The sequence below is a fragment of the Nerophis lumbriciformis genome, linkage group LG09, assembly GCF_033978685.3.
Source record: "Nerophis lumbriciformis linkage group LG09, RoL_Nlum_v2.1, whole genome shotgun sequence".
Taxonomy (NCBI): domain Eukaryota; kingdom Metazoa; phylum Chordata; class Actinopteri; order Syngnathiformes; family Syngnathidae; genus Nerophis; species Nerophis lumbriciformis.
The window spans coordinates 31,777,501-31,792,994 of record NC_084556.2 but is presented as its reverse complement, the minus strand read 5'-3'; the positions used below and the strand labels follow the sequence as shown (position 1 = coordinate 31,792,994).

Below are 15,494 nucleotides of genomic sequence, written 5' to 3'. Positions count from 1 at the left end.
AGGGGTTTATTCAAAGGCTAGAGTAAACAAACTAGTTTTAAGATGGGACTTAAATGCTTCTCATGAGGTGGCATCTCCAACTGTTACCGGTAGGGCATTCCAGAGAATTGAAGCCCGAACAGAAAACACTCTATAGCCTGCAGACTTTTTTTGGGCTCTGGGATTTACTAATAAGCCGGAGTTCTTTGAATGCAGATTTCTGGCCAGGACATATAGTACAATACAATCAGCAATATAGGATGGAGCTAGACAGTTTAATATTTTATACATAAGTAGTAAAACCTTAACAAATCTTTAGTGCACAGGAAGCCAGTGCAGGTGAGCCAGTATAGGCATAATATGATTAAACTTTGTTGTTCTTGTCAAAAGTCTAGCAGCCGCATTTTGTACCAGCTGTAATCTTTTAATGCTAGACGCAGGTAGACCCGAAAATGATATGTTACAGGAATTGAGATGAGACGTAACGAACGCATGAATTTTGATCTCAGTGTCGGTGGTGGTATGATGTGATATTACGGAGATGAAAGAAGGCTGTTTTAGTAACACTCCTAATGTGTGACTCAAATGAGAGAGTCGGGTCGAAGATAATACCGGGATTCTTTACCGAGTCGCGTTGTGTAATTGGTTTGTTGTCAAATGTTAAGGTGGTTTTATATTAGGCCGGTGTCTAGCAGGACCAATAATCAGCTTTTCCGTTTTCTTAGCATTAAGTGGCAAAACGTTGCTGGACATCCATCCATCCATCCATCCATCCATCTTCTTCCGCTTATCCGAGGTCGGGTCGCGGGGGCAGTAGCCTAAGCAGGGAAGCCCAGACTTCCCTCTCCCCAGCCACTTCGTCCAGCTCTTCCTGTGGGACCCCGAGGCGTTCCCAGGCCAGCCGGGAGACATAGTCTTCCCAACGTGTCCTGGGTCTTCCCCGCGGCCTCCTACCGGTCGGACGTGCCCTAAACACCTCCCTAGGGAGGCGCTCGGGTGGCGTCCTGACCAGATGCCCGAACCACCTCATCTGGCTCCTCTCGATGTGGAGGAGCAGCGGCTTTACTTTGAGCTCCCCCCGGATGGCAGAGCTTCTCACCCTATCTCTAAGGGAGAGCCCCGCCACCCGGCGAAGGAAACTCATTTCGGCCGCTTGTACCCGTGATCTTGTCCTTTCGGTCATAACCCAAATCTCATGACCATAGGTGAGGATGGGAACGTAGATCGACCGGACATTGGATGTTGCTGGACATCCATTGTTTAATTTCATTTAGACACGCTTCCAGGTGACTACAATCTGGTGTGTTGGTCAGCTTTAGGGGCATGTAGAGTTGGGAGTCATCAGCATAACAGTGAAAGCCAACACCGTATTTGCGTATGATGTAACCGAGTCGCAGCATGTAAATGCTGAAGAGTGCAGGGCCAAGAACCGAATCATGTGGAACACTGCACGTTACCTTAACATACTCCGAGGTCACATTATGTGAGATGCACTGCATCCTGTCAGTAAGATAAGAGTTGAACCAAGAAAAGGTTAAGTCTGACATACCAATACGTGTTTTGATACGTTATGATCAACGGTATCAAAAGTAGCGTTAAGATCAAGTAACAGCAACATGAATGACGCATCAGCATCCATAGTTAACAATAGATCATTAGTCATTTGTGCGTAGTGATTTGCCCTGAAACCAGACTGAAAGGGTTCACAGAGATTCTTAGACGCTAAGTGTTCGTTTAGCTGCTGTGCAACAATTCTTTGGAGGATTTTCGAGCTAAAGGGAAGGTAGGACACAAAAATACATTGACGTCTTTCTCCAGTAAGAAACAACCTACCCCAATCTAAGCCTATACAACCCCATTAGATATATATAATTTATTTGTCAAATAATATATTGTGGCATACTGTATACCATTATTGACTTCCAAAAAGTAAAATAGTGGTAACTGTTTATGTCGAAGCCCTTCGGATTGGCTGCCGAATGTTGACCTAAGTGCCAAATGGTTAACACAACCGTAATCCAAAATGACACCTGCCATTTGTTACACATTTACTAATGACTTTGGGTGGAGACACAATGAAAATTAGTGATGATATAGGATGCTTTGACCAACGGCAATATGTACATATTTTTTTCTTTGATTCTTTATATTTTTATCTAACAGAGCTCTTGCGGTAATTTTTGTTAAAAATAAAACATTTGGGCATGTGGGAATCTTTCTTGTGAACAAGCCAAAACAAATTACATTTTAGTGGGTGCATTTTGTTAGTTGCTGTGGTTGTTAAAACAAAATTCATGAAATGGCAATATTGCTAAGAATAAGCTTCTGCTCGGCCCGAGTATCTTAAGTCTTAGCTACCAAGTTGCGCGTAGCTCCAGATCCATTCACCACACGCAATAGTATAGCGGTTGCACGGGCGCAAAAGCTTCGTTGTTGTCCTCATTCCGTAAACGGTGGCTTAAAAGGATGGAGAGCTGCAGCCTGCTTGGGGCACAAAGGTTAACCAATCAGGCTGAAGCCTGAAAGTCTGCTACACCAATGCCATAGTGGATTACACCATGGTACCTTTGATTTGTGGCTGTGTGTTGTTGTTGGCCTAGTTTGCTTGAGTTTCCAGGGCTCACCACGCTGAGGTTGACAACCTGAGCCCCTGTTGTTGTGGTAGAATGCAGGTTACTACTGCTAAGCTTTTAATTTTAAATTTACTAGACAGTATTGATGTCACTGTTGGTTTTTCACACTGCTTAGTGATAATAAGGAACTTGACAATAACACAACACATGTCAACATCAAAAAAAATTTCATAGAGCTAACTTTTTTCCATCTCAAATTTTATTTTTGATTTAAAAATTTAAGTTTTAACATTTGACTTTATACAGTACATCAAAACTTAAGAAAAAAATGTTTTAGTTAAAAGAATAACAGAGATGGGATGGTGTCGACATAAGTAGTATTTTTGCATGTAATTTATTATTTACTTGAATAGTGTAACAAACACAATTACCTTCTCTACGAATTGGTGACTTAAACAAGTTCGCCTTTAGTGGCATTTACAAAATGTGGTTGAAATATAAAACATTTTGCTAATACAAATCACTACCTTGTTAATATTGTTTGAAAATATTATATGTGATTTACTTATCTTGTCTTTCAGGATTTCACTGTCCAGGATTACCGGTCTCACTTGCAGGATCCACAGGGTCGAAGAAGACCGTCTTTACTATCTGAATTCCACCCTGGGACTGAAAGGTAACACATGTTTCCTCAAATTACTAACCTGTTGGATTGTAACAGCATTGACGCATTTGTTCAGGAGTGATAAAAAGAAAATACAAAATTGATTAAAGTAAATTTTGCCCATGATCCACTCCATAATTGAGACACGAACACGTCTTTCCCTTTTCTGTGCGTTCTAAATAGTAAAAAATTCCTAACATTAGACGGTGATCTGGTCTGCTTATAAAACTCTCTTAAAATGTCAACAACACCCCATTTACATGCTGTGACCTGCATATTTCCCAAGCTGAAGCGACATTGTTATTGTAAGAACTAAGAACTACTTTTCTGGCTTAGTAAGACATCACCATGCTCACTGTTCTCCTCCGGCCACTAGCTAGAGATAATCTAGCTACTTGAACTTCTTCTGCTGCCGCTGTGTTGTCTTTGAGTCAGTAAAAGTTAATGCTAGGTTAAAAATCAAATTTGAATTTGAAATTCCACACACTGTAAAAATCCGGACTGACTCAAGCAGTGGATACTTACTCTGAACTTGACTGGCTCTTACCAAATAGAACATAGCATAAGACCTGAAGACTCAGCAAATGCGCATGTGCTCCCCGCATTTTCAATCTGAGGGGTAAGGATATGCTGAATTTTCCAGCTCAAGTAGAGTGCAAGTTTAGTGCTGAAAGATACAACAATCCCAGTGAGAGTGGACATTGTTAGTGACTGTTTTGTTTTATTCTTATTTTGCCCATAGAACGTTTAGCCATAGTCCTACATGATAACACTCCAAGGCTCTCCCGAAGTCTGCCATAGTTATTGGTTGCAAACACAGAACATGCTCGCTATGCTGTTGTTGTTGTTGCAATGCGCTCTGTTAAATTAATGGGCCCAGGAAAAAAGTTCCGGTAATGCTTAAAATGACCAAAATACATAAATATTATATATTATCATGAATGAGCCTGTTACAATATTACATACATACTTACAGAGGTATTTTGAAGGGCTTTATAGGCAGAACAGTTCACTTTTCATCACTTGCATTGTAAGCCGCCCGGTACAAGCAGTTTTTTTTTATTATTTAGAGTGCACAGAAAAGGGAAATATGTATTATTGTCTCACATAAGCATTCTGGGTGATGAGTAAAATTCAAAAGAAGTGAAGTTTTCTTTTAAGACCAGCATAACATTACAAGTATTTGAATGTTGGCTTGGTGGATTGCTTTAATGTATTTAGTGCATCAGAATGTAAAACAAAAACGTAGGTGCAAGACACAAATTCTATTGAGTAACAATTTCATTGTCATGGCCTCCTGATGGCAAAAAGGCTTTGAACGTGGCAGGATTGTTGAACTGTACAAGCAAGGCTTCAATGCAATGCACCACTTCAGCAATAGTTGGATGCAGTAAGACAGTCATTTTAGATTTAAAAGTGCCTATAGTTATTGTGGCAAAAAGGGCAAGTGATATGCCCTAAATAAAATTACACAGGCCGTTCCACGACCTAAATTAAGGTCCTTACTAATGCTGACGGCCGCCCAAAAACCGTAAGATGACATCTGCCAGGGAGAGGCTTAAAGCAGCTTCAGGTTGAGCAGTGGCATCAATCAGCAGCTGGTAATGTGTGAATGTGTATATATAGCCTTATATATACGGATATATAGCCTTTTTATATAAAATATTAAGGCTGTCAAAGTTAACGCGCTAATAACGCTTTAACTATAAATTTCAATAACGGCGATTAACGCAAACACTTCTTTTTTGACCCTCCTGCTGTGTCGTAGCAGGGGGAACTTAGCTGCAGTTCACTTATTGATGAGTCACAAGCAAACAGAAATGGAAAAAGAAAAGGGAACATTATCGAAATATCAGGTTCAAAGCCATAGCAAGTTGTTCTCCCAACAAGAAAGGACTATTTTTCGCAGTGAGAAGAGCGACATCCCTGCAGCAAACGCCTGCTGCGCGCTTCGTTCCAGAGGTGGGTGGTGCTTCACTTCCGTGTTCAGATTACGATTAAGGTGCAGTAAAAACATAACACTTAGATTGTTAATTTTACTAATTTAGTACGTAAAATGACATAAAAGCTCACGAAAAATAAAAGACTGTCGGCAGGATGTCGAAAGGAGACTTTTTTTTTAATTGCAAACTGTCGATACAACATCAAAACATGTCAAGACACTTTCTCAAACCAATCACACACTTTTCCGGCTTCAAAATAAAAGCGCTACGCTATACATCCTGTTTAACAACATTTAGGTTTTCTCCTTTATGTTCATATTAGCCGCCACACCTAACAAAATTCAGTAATATAATGTATTGTTGCGTCCAGAAGAAAACAAACAAAGTCTGACACTCTTTTTAGCTTTTATGGCCAATTTTATGCTAACCCCTCTCCCCTCAGGCAGGAGACTATGGTCCATCCAGACCCACACCTCCCGCCACCTGAACAGTTTTTTCCTTTCGGCCATCAGGCACATGAACAATAACAAGATCTGATAGCTCAGTTACAGCTCATGTTATTCTATTCTGTGTTATGTGTTTTATGTTGCACGATTGCGCCAAGTAAAATTCCTAGTTTGTGAACCCGTTCTCAAACAATGACAATAAAAACTCTTCTGATTCTGATTCTAAATTCCAGCAAGTATTTCCTCCATGCACACACGTCTGCCCCTGTGCTTCATTCCTAGACACACAACACTTGTTCATTCTTTGCCAACATGGTGTGTTCAAAGACCATGGGTAAAATGACCACCATAACACACTTACATACACATTAACACCAGCCATACGCACAGGATTGTCTGGAGCGGAGGCAGCGTGTCCACGCTGTGGACTTAATTTAATATATTCGAGATATACCCGTGGACAGCGATCTTCACAATTTATGAGGACACTGGCGTTTTTTATAGAGAGAAAGGCTCCCAGCGACACAAAGCAAGACATGGCGCGACAGAATCTAAACACGAGTACAATCACCAGTAACACCCGAGCTAGATGCTAGATTTGTTGCCAATCGTTTTTATTACAGAAAAAGTGAAGTGAAGTGAATTACATTTTATATAGCGCTTTTTCTCAAGTGACTCAAAGCGCTTTACATAGTGAAACCCAATATCTAAGTTACATTTAAACCAGTGTGGGTGGCACTGGGAGCAGGTGGGTAAAGTGTCTTCCCCAAGGACACAACAGCAGTGACTAGAATGGCGGAAGCGGGGATCGAACCTGCAACCCTCAAGTTGCTGGCATGGCCACTCTACCAACCGAGCTATACCGCCCCGACAAAAAAAAAAAAGTGACTAAAAGGATTGGCGAAATCTCTTAAAAATATATATATGATATTAATCTCAACAAAGTACATTGTACAATAAGCAGCAACAATTTAAAATAGAACAAAACAATATTAGGTAAGAAAAATATTTATGTTAATACTATACTAAATAATAACACTTGTTTTTAAATGTTTATTTACATCCCTTTTTTAAAGAATATATTATAGTGAATTAAATTAATTATTTTATTTATTTATTTATGAAACAAACGTTTTTTGTTAACATGTTTAAGGTGTTTAATAAAAATACAAGCATGTTTAACAAATATGGATTCCTTTCTTTCATGAAGACTATTTAAGTTGGTGTATTACCTGATTCTGATGACATGCATTGATTGGAATCAGACAGGATTCACAGTAGTGCTGATAACTTCAACATTTTCGAATTTACATTGTCGAGGAGAAAAAAAGTCCTCCTTTCTGTCTAATACCACATGAAGGTGGTTGTTTTTGGTATCTTATTTGCCCAGCTTCCATACTCGTTTTTATACACTTTACAAGAAATACATTGACACCAAACTCCGTAGCTTGCTAGCTTGTGTGCGCTAGCTTTCTGAGACTCTAAATTTGTTAGCGCAGGCAGGATGGCAGAGTGCTTTTATTGTGAAGACAGGAACTGTGCGGTTGGTCTTTAGGCTTTTGACAGCTGGTTTGGTGTGAGAGTCTGTTGAAATAAAAAGTGTTTCTCGTCTTCCTGTCGTTTGTATTTTTCTTAATATAGAGCTCGCAGCAGCCAGCGTCATCTGACAAGATTCTCGGGTGCCATGAATGTCAATCAAATAACAAAAGGGACGTCATAGTGAAGATTGATGATTGCTAATTTTAGATTTTTTTTTTTTTTTATGCCTGGCTAGCTATAGACTGACACACCCTTCGCAATCGACTGGTAGCTTGCGATCGACCTAATGGGCACCCCTGGTTTAAATCTTTCAATAATAATTTTTCATAAGAGTGTATAAATCCACTCCATACCATTTTAAATATTTTTTCATGATTGCTTGTAAATTTGCCTCTAAACCTTTCAAAATATGCCCAAATTTGTACGGCTGCAGGTAAATAAACAGTAGCCTAATGGGACTCTAGACCAGGGATGGGCAAAAACTACGACCCGCGGGCTACATCCGTCCTATTGGTCTTTTTAATCCGGCCCGTCAAATAATAGGACAAAATTCAGCAAAGATCTGTTTTGAGGATTGCCACAACAAAACTGATACTAGACTTTGACGCACTGGCAAAAAAGGGTGATCAACAACACTGTTCCCACTGAAAGAAAATGTAGGTGGCAACCCTGTAATACCATTTCTGTGTTTCTTTGAGGTTCTGATATGATATTGTTGAAAATAGATGTATAGCCCATGTTTGGGAAGTTTACTCTTAGGTCCAAGATATGATATGCTTTGAAATGCATCATGTGCTCGCCCAGCCCATTTGTCAAATTATAAAAATGAATGTGGCCCGTGAGCCAAAAAGTTTGCCCACCCCTGCTCCAGACCATCGCCTGAAACCTAGAAATGCCTTTAGGTCACATGATCTCAACCCAGCAATTAGTACTTTATGAGCACATTCAATACCGCGATGATAATTATAATTGTGATAATTTTGGTCACTATAAAACTGATATGAAATTTCCACATTGTTACATCCCTAAAATGCAGTTTTTAATAAATTTTAAACTCTATTTTTTGTCTCTTGTTTCTTTTGTTACATGTATTCTCCTATAATTTGGTTGCAATCCACCCATGCAAAATGTGAATACTTGTATTTTTCCTTTAGTCTCAAGATTTTGTTCAGGAGTGTATTTGTTTGGGCTATTTTGGTTCTGCAGGCCTCCAGAGAGACGCCATGGTTATGAGCAGCAGTTTCACACCATCTCAACTCAGCCTGAACATGAGGCACTGGAGTCTAAGCGCCCACGCATGGAGTCTATTGCCGAGGCTCACATTGCCCGCACCCCTCCTTCTGGGGGTATTCTCATGCCCATGCACCATACATTACAGGACAGCCTGAGAGCCACTGTGGAGGTCAAAAAGGTAAGTTCCATTGTTTTTTTCCCCACAAATACATTGTAAAGAACTGTGCCCCTGATTGATTATCCATCCATCCATCCATCCATCCATCTTCTACCGCTTATCCGAGGTCGGGTCGCGTGGGCAGCAGCCTAAGCAGGGAAGCCCATACTTCCCTCTCCCCAGCCACTTCGTCCAGCTCTTCCCGGGGGATCCTGAGGCGTTCCCAGGCCAGCCGGGAGACATAATCTTCCCAACGTGTCCTGGGTCTTCCCCGTGGCCTCCTACCGGTCGGACGTGCCTTAAACACCTCCCTAGGGAGGCGTTCGGGTGGCATCCTGACCAGATGCCCGAACCACTTCATCTGGCTCCTCTCGATGTGGAGGAGCCTGATTAATTATGTTCATTTTTATGTATTTTCTCTCTCAATTGAATACTCTTGAAGCTGTATTTTGCGACAGCATTCATTATTTATGTCATGCCAAAGCTGTTAAGAAAGAACACTTCCTTTCTTTGGCATTCATACAAAGGCGAATCTCATTCTCAATAAATTAGATTTTTTTTTTTAAAGCTAATTTATTTCGGTAGTTCAATTTAAAATAGTGAAACTCTTTAATTCTAAAGATTTACAACACACAATGAAGTATTTCAAGAATGTATTTCTTAATTTATAGAAAAATATGGTAACTAAAAATCGAAACCGAAACTAGCCATTGCATGCACATTCACTTGTTGAACAGGTAATGATTGGTACCCCAAAAGTGAATATAATGCAAACTCTGTTTAAATCATTGATTTACTGTTGCATTGTTGTGTCAAGGTGTTATTTTATAGTTTAATAATGATAATCTGTTTTTTTAGGAGTCACCATTCACTGTAAAATTGGAATGCTCAGGTGGACCTGCATTACACATCGGGGAAGAACCTGACACTTCCCCTTCGAAGCTGTCAAAAGAGGAGCTGATTCAGAGTATGGACCGTGTGGACAGAGAGATTGCTAAAGTGGAGCAGCAGATTTCCAAACTAAAGAAAAAGCAAGTAAGTTATCCACCAAAATCTTCAGCAAAATGGTTGTGCTATTCTTCTATTATTTTTGTTGAATTTAAACTAAGCGTTGGTGTGTAATATTGGCATAATTTGTCAAAAAAAAAAGTGTCATTAAAGCTTGTGAAGAAAGTCATACACATTTTAAAATCTCAAAATGTATTACAATTACATCTTAAAAGACCATGTTTCAGGTTATCAGACTGGGTGAATCTATATCATGTATATGAAGTTTAATTTGAACGACTTCATCTATCACTGAGGAGCTTAAAGGGGAATTGCTTTTTTTTTCATTTTGTTTATCGTTCACAATCGTTATGAGAGACAAGAACACACGTCTTTTTTTAATATGTGGATTTTAAAGATGATAAAAAATGCTTGGTAGATGCGGTTAATGGGAGTCACCGTTGTAGCCTTCCAAGCCCTCCAAAACAACTTCAAAACCCTCCATCAATGTTTTGTATACAGACAAGTTCATAACAATATATAATATGTACTATATTTACCATATTTTAGTCATGTTAATCAATGCCGGGATTTACTTTTTCCGCGCCTTGATTTCCGTTTCAATAGCACCGCACTTCCGACATCTGCCAACAAATGTGTGTCCTACATCTGGAAACAAATGCGTGTGTGTTTTCTAATCATGGCAGCCTTGGGAATAGACAACGAACATGACTATTTTTGGACAAATGAGAATTCACAACCTTATCTTTTTGAAGCTGAATGAACTGCTGCTTATAGAAGCGAGCACGAAGAAGAGGGTGAGACGTTGGAGCAGACGGAAGCCGAGAGAGTGAGGTCGGCGTGATACAAAGCTGCAAATATGGAATTTGGTGACAAGCTATATTGACATAAATGGCGTGCTTACCCTAAATAAACCATTAAAAACGTCCCTAGTGGACCAAACAGACAACTGTCCATCAACTAAGTCAGTATATATCGATAATGATACACACAGCACATCGTGCGTGTTATTACAATTACAGTGCATATGCTGTCCGGCTAGCTGTGTACAGACAAAACATGAAATGTGGGCCAATACTTTACAGATACTGTTAAATGATTGTTCATGTTTTACATTCAGTACAGATACGTAGGTGTCTTATTGCATTGTGTTGTGCATTACACACACAAACGCGTTTCGTGCTGACATAGTAGGTAGCTTATCTCTTTCCGAAGCTAGATTTTACGGCTAATACCGAAGCATGTCGATGTTATTACGCTAGAAAGAGAGTTACTCAGTGTTCGCTCTTATAATAACAATGTCGCTACAGCTTGGTTATAATACATGTTGCGTAACATTAAATAAGTATTGGTGATGGGGTTTTTTAATGTATTTTTAAAGTGATTTAGAGGTAGAATTGATTGCTCCCATTAGCTGCATTGCTAGCTACCTAGAAAGAGACGATTTTTACAAGTTAGAATGCAAAAAAAAAACAAAACCTTATGTTTTTTTATCTCTTAAAATTATTGTGAACGAAAAGCAAAATTATGAAAAAGTGTGGTTCCCCTTTTAAACAAAAATTAGGGTTTTGGGGTCGTCTAGTTGGAGTCAAGACTTGAATTCCATTGAGCTGCTGTGGTATGACCTTAAAAAGGCGGCTCATGCTCGGAAACCGGATTTAAAAAACAGTGGGCCAAAATTCCTCCACAGTGATGTAAAAGACTCATTGCCAGCTATTGCAAATGTTTGATTGTTGCTGTTGCTGCTAAATGCAACCAGTTATTAAGTTTAGTGGCAATTACCTTTTCATGTGGGGTCATGTTGGATATGTTTTCTTTTATAAATAAAACTGCATTTTGTGTTTATTTGGTCTCTCTTTTTAAAATATTTAGGTCTTTTTGATGATCTGAAACATTTAATTGTGACAAAGTAAGCCATTGGTATGGGGGAACTGTACATTTACGTAGTATAATGATTTCAAACATATCGCTTATAAATTTGAATAATGTTCACACAAAAAAACAGTTAATAGAGCTGAAGACTGACAGTATTTTTTAATTATCAGTTAACCTTCCTGTTTGTTTTTAATTTAATTTGTTTATTTTAGTCCTGCTATTTGTTTTGGAATTCTCCCTCATTAGCCAGGAATGCAAGCTCAGCTTTGCTGCTAGAGAAAACATATATATATATATATATATATATATATATATATATATATATATATATATATATATATATATATTTTTTTTTTCCCCTTTTTTCCTAAGATTTCTAGGGATTTATTTGTTTGAGGCATTTCAGGAACTCCTAATCTATCTCTGTAACTTGGTGGTTGACATAACCTTTAGCTTGTAAACATTGACAAGGCAAACATTGACCAGTTCGACTTGTCTGGAGTCATCCGCATGACCCCAGTGCCACAGCTGGAGTTCTCATGTTTTATACTTGAACTGATATATCCACAAAACTGATTATGTCTGAGTGTTTCCCATCAGAAGATTTAATCAGATAACCACATGACAGAGTGAGAATCAAATACAATTTGTTGCTGAATAGATAAAAAAGTGCGTGCCCGCATTAGTCCTGTGTCTTTTATTTGGTGTACTCTTCCTAACGGGATTTAATTGCTGGTGTTGTCTCCTAGCAACAACTAGAGGAGGAAGCAGCAAAGCCAGTGGAGCCAGAAAAACCGGTGACCCCTCCCCCGGTTGAACACAAGCACCGCAGCATAGTACAAATCATCTATGATGAGAACAGAGTGAGTTTTCTGCTTTTCAATTCCAAAACATTGAGTGAGTTTTCTGCTTTTCAATTCCAAAACATTCTAGTATGAACTCTCTACAGTATAGAAATAATTGTACTGAATGGCTCTTCTGCAAATAGTGCCAACTTATTTCACTAACAACCATTTCATGCATGACTGAATTTTTTTTTTGTTAGTTTGTGTATGCACACACTTTATATTTCTTTATTTTAGCTTTGTTACTCATTAGGAAGTTTAAAGTCAAGTGCAGGGAAAGTCCTGGCGACGTGTTTCACTATGAACAACGGGGAAGGTTACTATAGTTCATGTCAGTGGAGACACGCCTTCCCACCCTGTCGGCAGTTAACCCTTCAGCCCCCTAAAGTCTGTGCAGAATGTTTTATTTGGTTTCTAAAGACATGTTTGAAATATTCTTTTAGAATGAGTAGATGAGCATATTTATATTGTCCGCTTGTTGTCTTAACTTGCCTTTTGTGCTGTCGTTGTCTGTGTGATTATTTCCTTTTGGTTTTTTAGATGTGACGTAGGTTTGTAGTTCTCATTAACATTTCTTATTTAATTTTAATATTACATTTTTGTTCTTTTGTTTTCCAGAAAAAAGCTGAAGAGGCCCATAAAGTACTTGAAGGCCTTGGTCCCAAAGTCGAGTTGGTATGTTTTTGAGTGACTTTTATTTAATTTTATAGTTCCTAACTCATTAGAAAGCAGAAAAGTACTTTGTTCATAGCTAGTTAATAACCATTCACTTCCTCTGGTGCCCCTTTTTGTTTCCATCTCTTAGCCTCTTTACAATCAGCCATCAGACACAAAAGTTTACCATGACAACATTAAAACGTGAGTATTCTGATTTATGTATTAGATAAATATTTATGTTTTCCCGGTCACCTGATAGCGCTGGTTCATTGACAGCTGGAGGGTAGAGGGTCATAGTAAAGTAAATCATTACATTAATATTAAGAGAGCTCAAAAAATCGATTCACATCCAAATCACAATTTTTATTTATTCCGATTATAAATCGACTCATATTTTTCAAGATTCGGGTTTTTTTTTTAACTATATATATATATATATATATATATATATATATATATATATATATATATATATATATTAAAACATTTGAATCTATTTTTGGATTAAAAACATAAACAACTATTGTTAATATTAATATTATTATTGATACTGTTGCTTTTGTTAATGTTTAGATGTCCTGTTTTTGGTGTTATATTAATGTGTATGTCTTCTTAATTGCTTTGTAAATTAATATCCCAAGTATTGTAAACTAGGATTGGTTTGCAGTTGGAGTTGCGCTTTTCTTTTATTAGATTAACATTCTGTGATTTTTGTAAATACAATAAATAAATTAAAAATCTGTATTTTAGGCCAACACACAAGCGTATAAGTCACATGTCAGCAGCTTAGAAGATATTTTGTAACCTGCTTTGAAAATGTTTTATTATAATTCATATACCAAATTTTATTGCTTGTATTCTGTCACGTCACTTCTTCCCGGAAGTAAAAAACTGGTGTTCGAGCAGCCAAGATAGCTGTTGTGCAGCAAGCAGCGCGTGAACGGAGTATGCAAGGCGCCTAGACCTTCCTGCAAAAAGCAGATACGAGCAAAAAAAAATCTAACTATGCAATGGAATAGATCCCTATACTTTTCAGAAAAAGATTTGTTGGGTGATATCAAGTGTTATTTGTCGGTGGAGTTCCCAGACATGTCGAACTATCTTGTGCTCCAATGTCATTTTACACGACAAAACAGATAAAAACTTGGAAACGCATGGAGCTCCATAACTTCTTTCTGTGTGGTTAGGTCAAGGAAATTGGTATCAAGACTCTCCCGGATATGCATCGTTTTTGCTCGGGTAATGTTTCATTTCATGGTTTAATTTTGCGTTTGCGAAGACGCGTCCATGTAAACAAACTAGCACTCAACAGCTCGACACCCGTGACTGCATATCCATTTAACAAACTAACAATTACTGAATCATCACCATATTTGATTTTTCTCTTGTTATCATATGTACTTTGACACGTTTGTGGACAAAATAAACAAGTGGGAAGACATCGAAGTACCTTTCCTGACAAAGTATCATTGACCCTGACTTTCTGGTTTCTGTTTGTTGAAAATTAAAATACAAATAATATCAAGAGAATACTTCAATGGGAAATACGAAACGAGTAAAGTATATTAAAAATATATTTAAAAAAACTTTAACGAACCTTTCGCGATTTCAAAGGTTCATACAGCCGAAAACAACGCAAGCATAGAGGCATTTTTCTTCGAGAAAGGCTAAATGGCACCTAGTACTCATTGTGAACAAGCGTTGCTCAACCATCATGCATACTCAATGAGTTGGATGTGGGCCGGACGTGACATCATTGAAAACTAAACAATAGTACAAGAATTGTATTGAATCGAGAATCGATATTAAATTTAATCGTCACCTGAAGATTTAGAATTAAATCGTGAGTTGCACAAATATTTCCACCTCTAGTCAATGTCTATAAAAACCTACACCTGATACAAACGTTAACAATAGGCCCTTTTCCATCACAAGTTCAGGAAATTGTGGTTCCTGAATCTATAGGTTCTTGTAGAAGTGTGTGGTTTGTGTTTCCACCGCATTTCACAGTTCAGGGTAGTTTATACAAATCAGGCTGATGCCTAATGGAGGAGTGGTTTACTATATTTCTATCCTGATAGCATGTAAGTCACAGTTCTTTTACTTAAAAGTAAGTAAATGAAATACAAAGCAATCACATACAAAATTAGATGATTCAAAAAATAAAGTGTTCAAAATTGTTGATAAAAAGTCAGGCTTTGTCCGCAATGGCCAACAGTCAGAAAGTTGTCCTCTTGGTAAATGATGAATTCATGAAAGTCAGGCGATCCCTTCTGGTCCATTTCAGCTGTAAATAACAATACATAAATAATTAACTGTCATCGTTTATCTCATGTCGACAGCACAAACACATCGGCTTTAGCGTTAGCTTGTTAGCATTAGCATTCTGTTCACTTGGGTTGAGGCTAATAACTACACAATTTGAGTGTCATTGGCTACTTTTACAACATGTAATAAAGTGAATAGTTAATATTTGATGTCATTTACCTTCGTTCCACACATGCGCTGCCTATTTTTTTCACATTTATCCAACAGAGTCAGAGTAATAAGCAGCTCAGGTCGCAACTTCGAGTCT

General features: G+C 38.1%; 1 protein-coding gene across 9 annotated transcripts in view; it reads left to right on the top strand.

Annotated features, from left to right (window-relative positions):
• The window catches only part of ncor1 (nuclear receptor corepressor 1), a 124,351-nt gene that overhangs the window by 22,217 nt on the left and 86,640 nt on the right, over positions 1-15,494 (top strand). For all 9 annotated transcript variants that reach the window (XM_061961961.2, XM_061961966.2, XM_061961963.2 and 6 more), the window contains exons 3-8: positions 3,134-3,228; positions 8,351-8,555; positions 9,393-9,569; positions 12,167-12,280; positions 12,881-12,937; positions 13,068-13,120. In XM_061961961.2, coding sequence (XP_061817945.2) covers positions 3,134-3,228; positions 8,351-8,555; positions 9,393-9,569; positions 12,167-12,280; positions 12,881-12,937; positions 13,068-13,120 — 701 coding nt within the window. The remainder of the gene's footprint in view (positions 1-3,133; positions 3,229-8,350; positions 8,556-9,392; positions 9,570-12,166; positions 12,281-12,880; positions 12,938-13,067; positions 13,121-15,494) is intronic.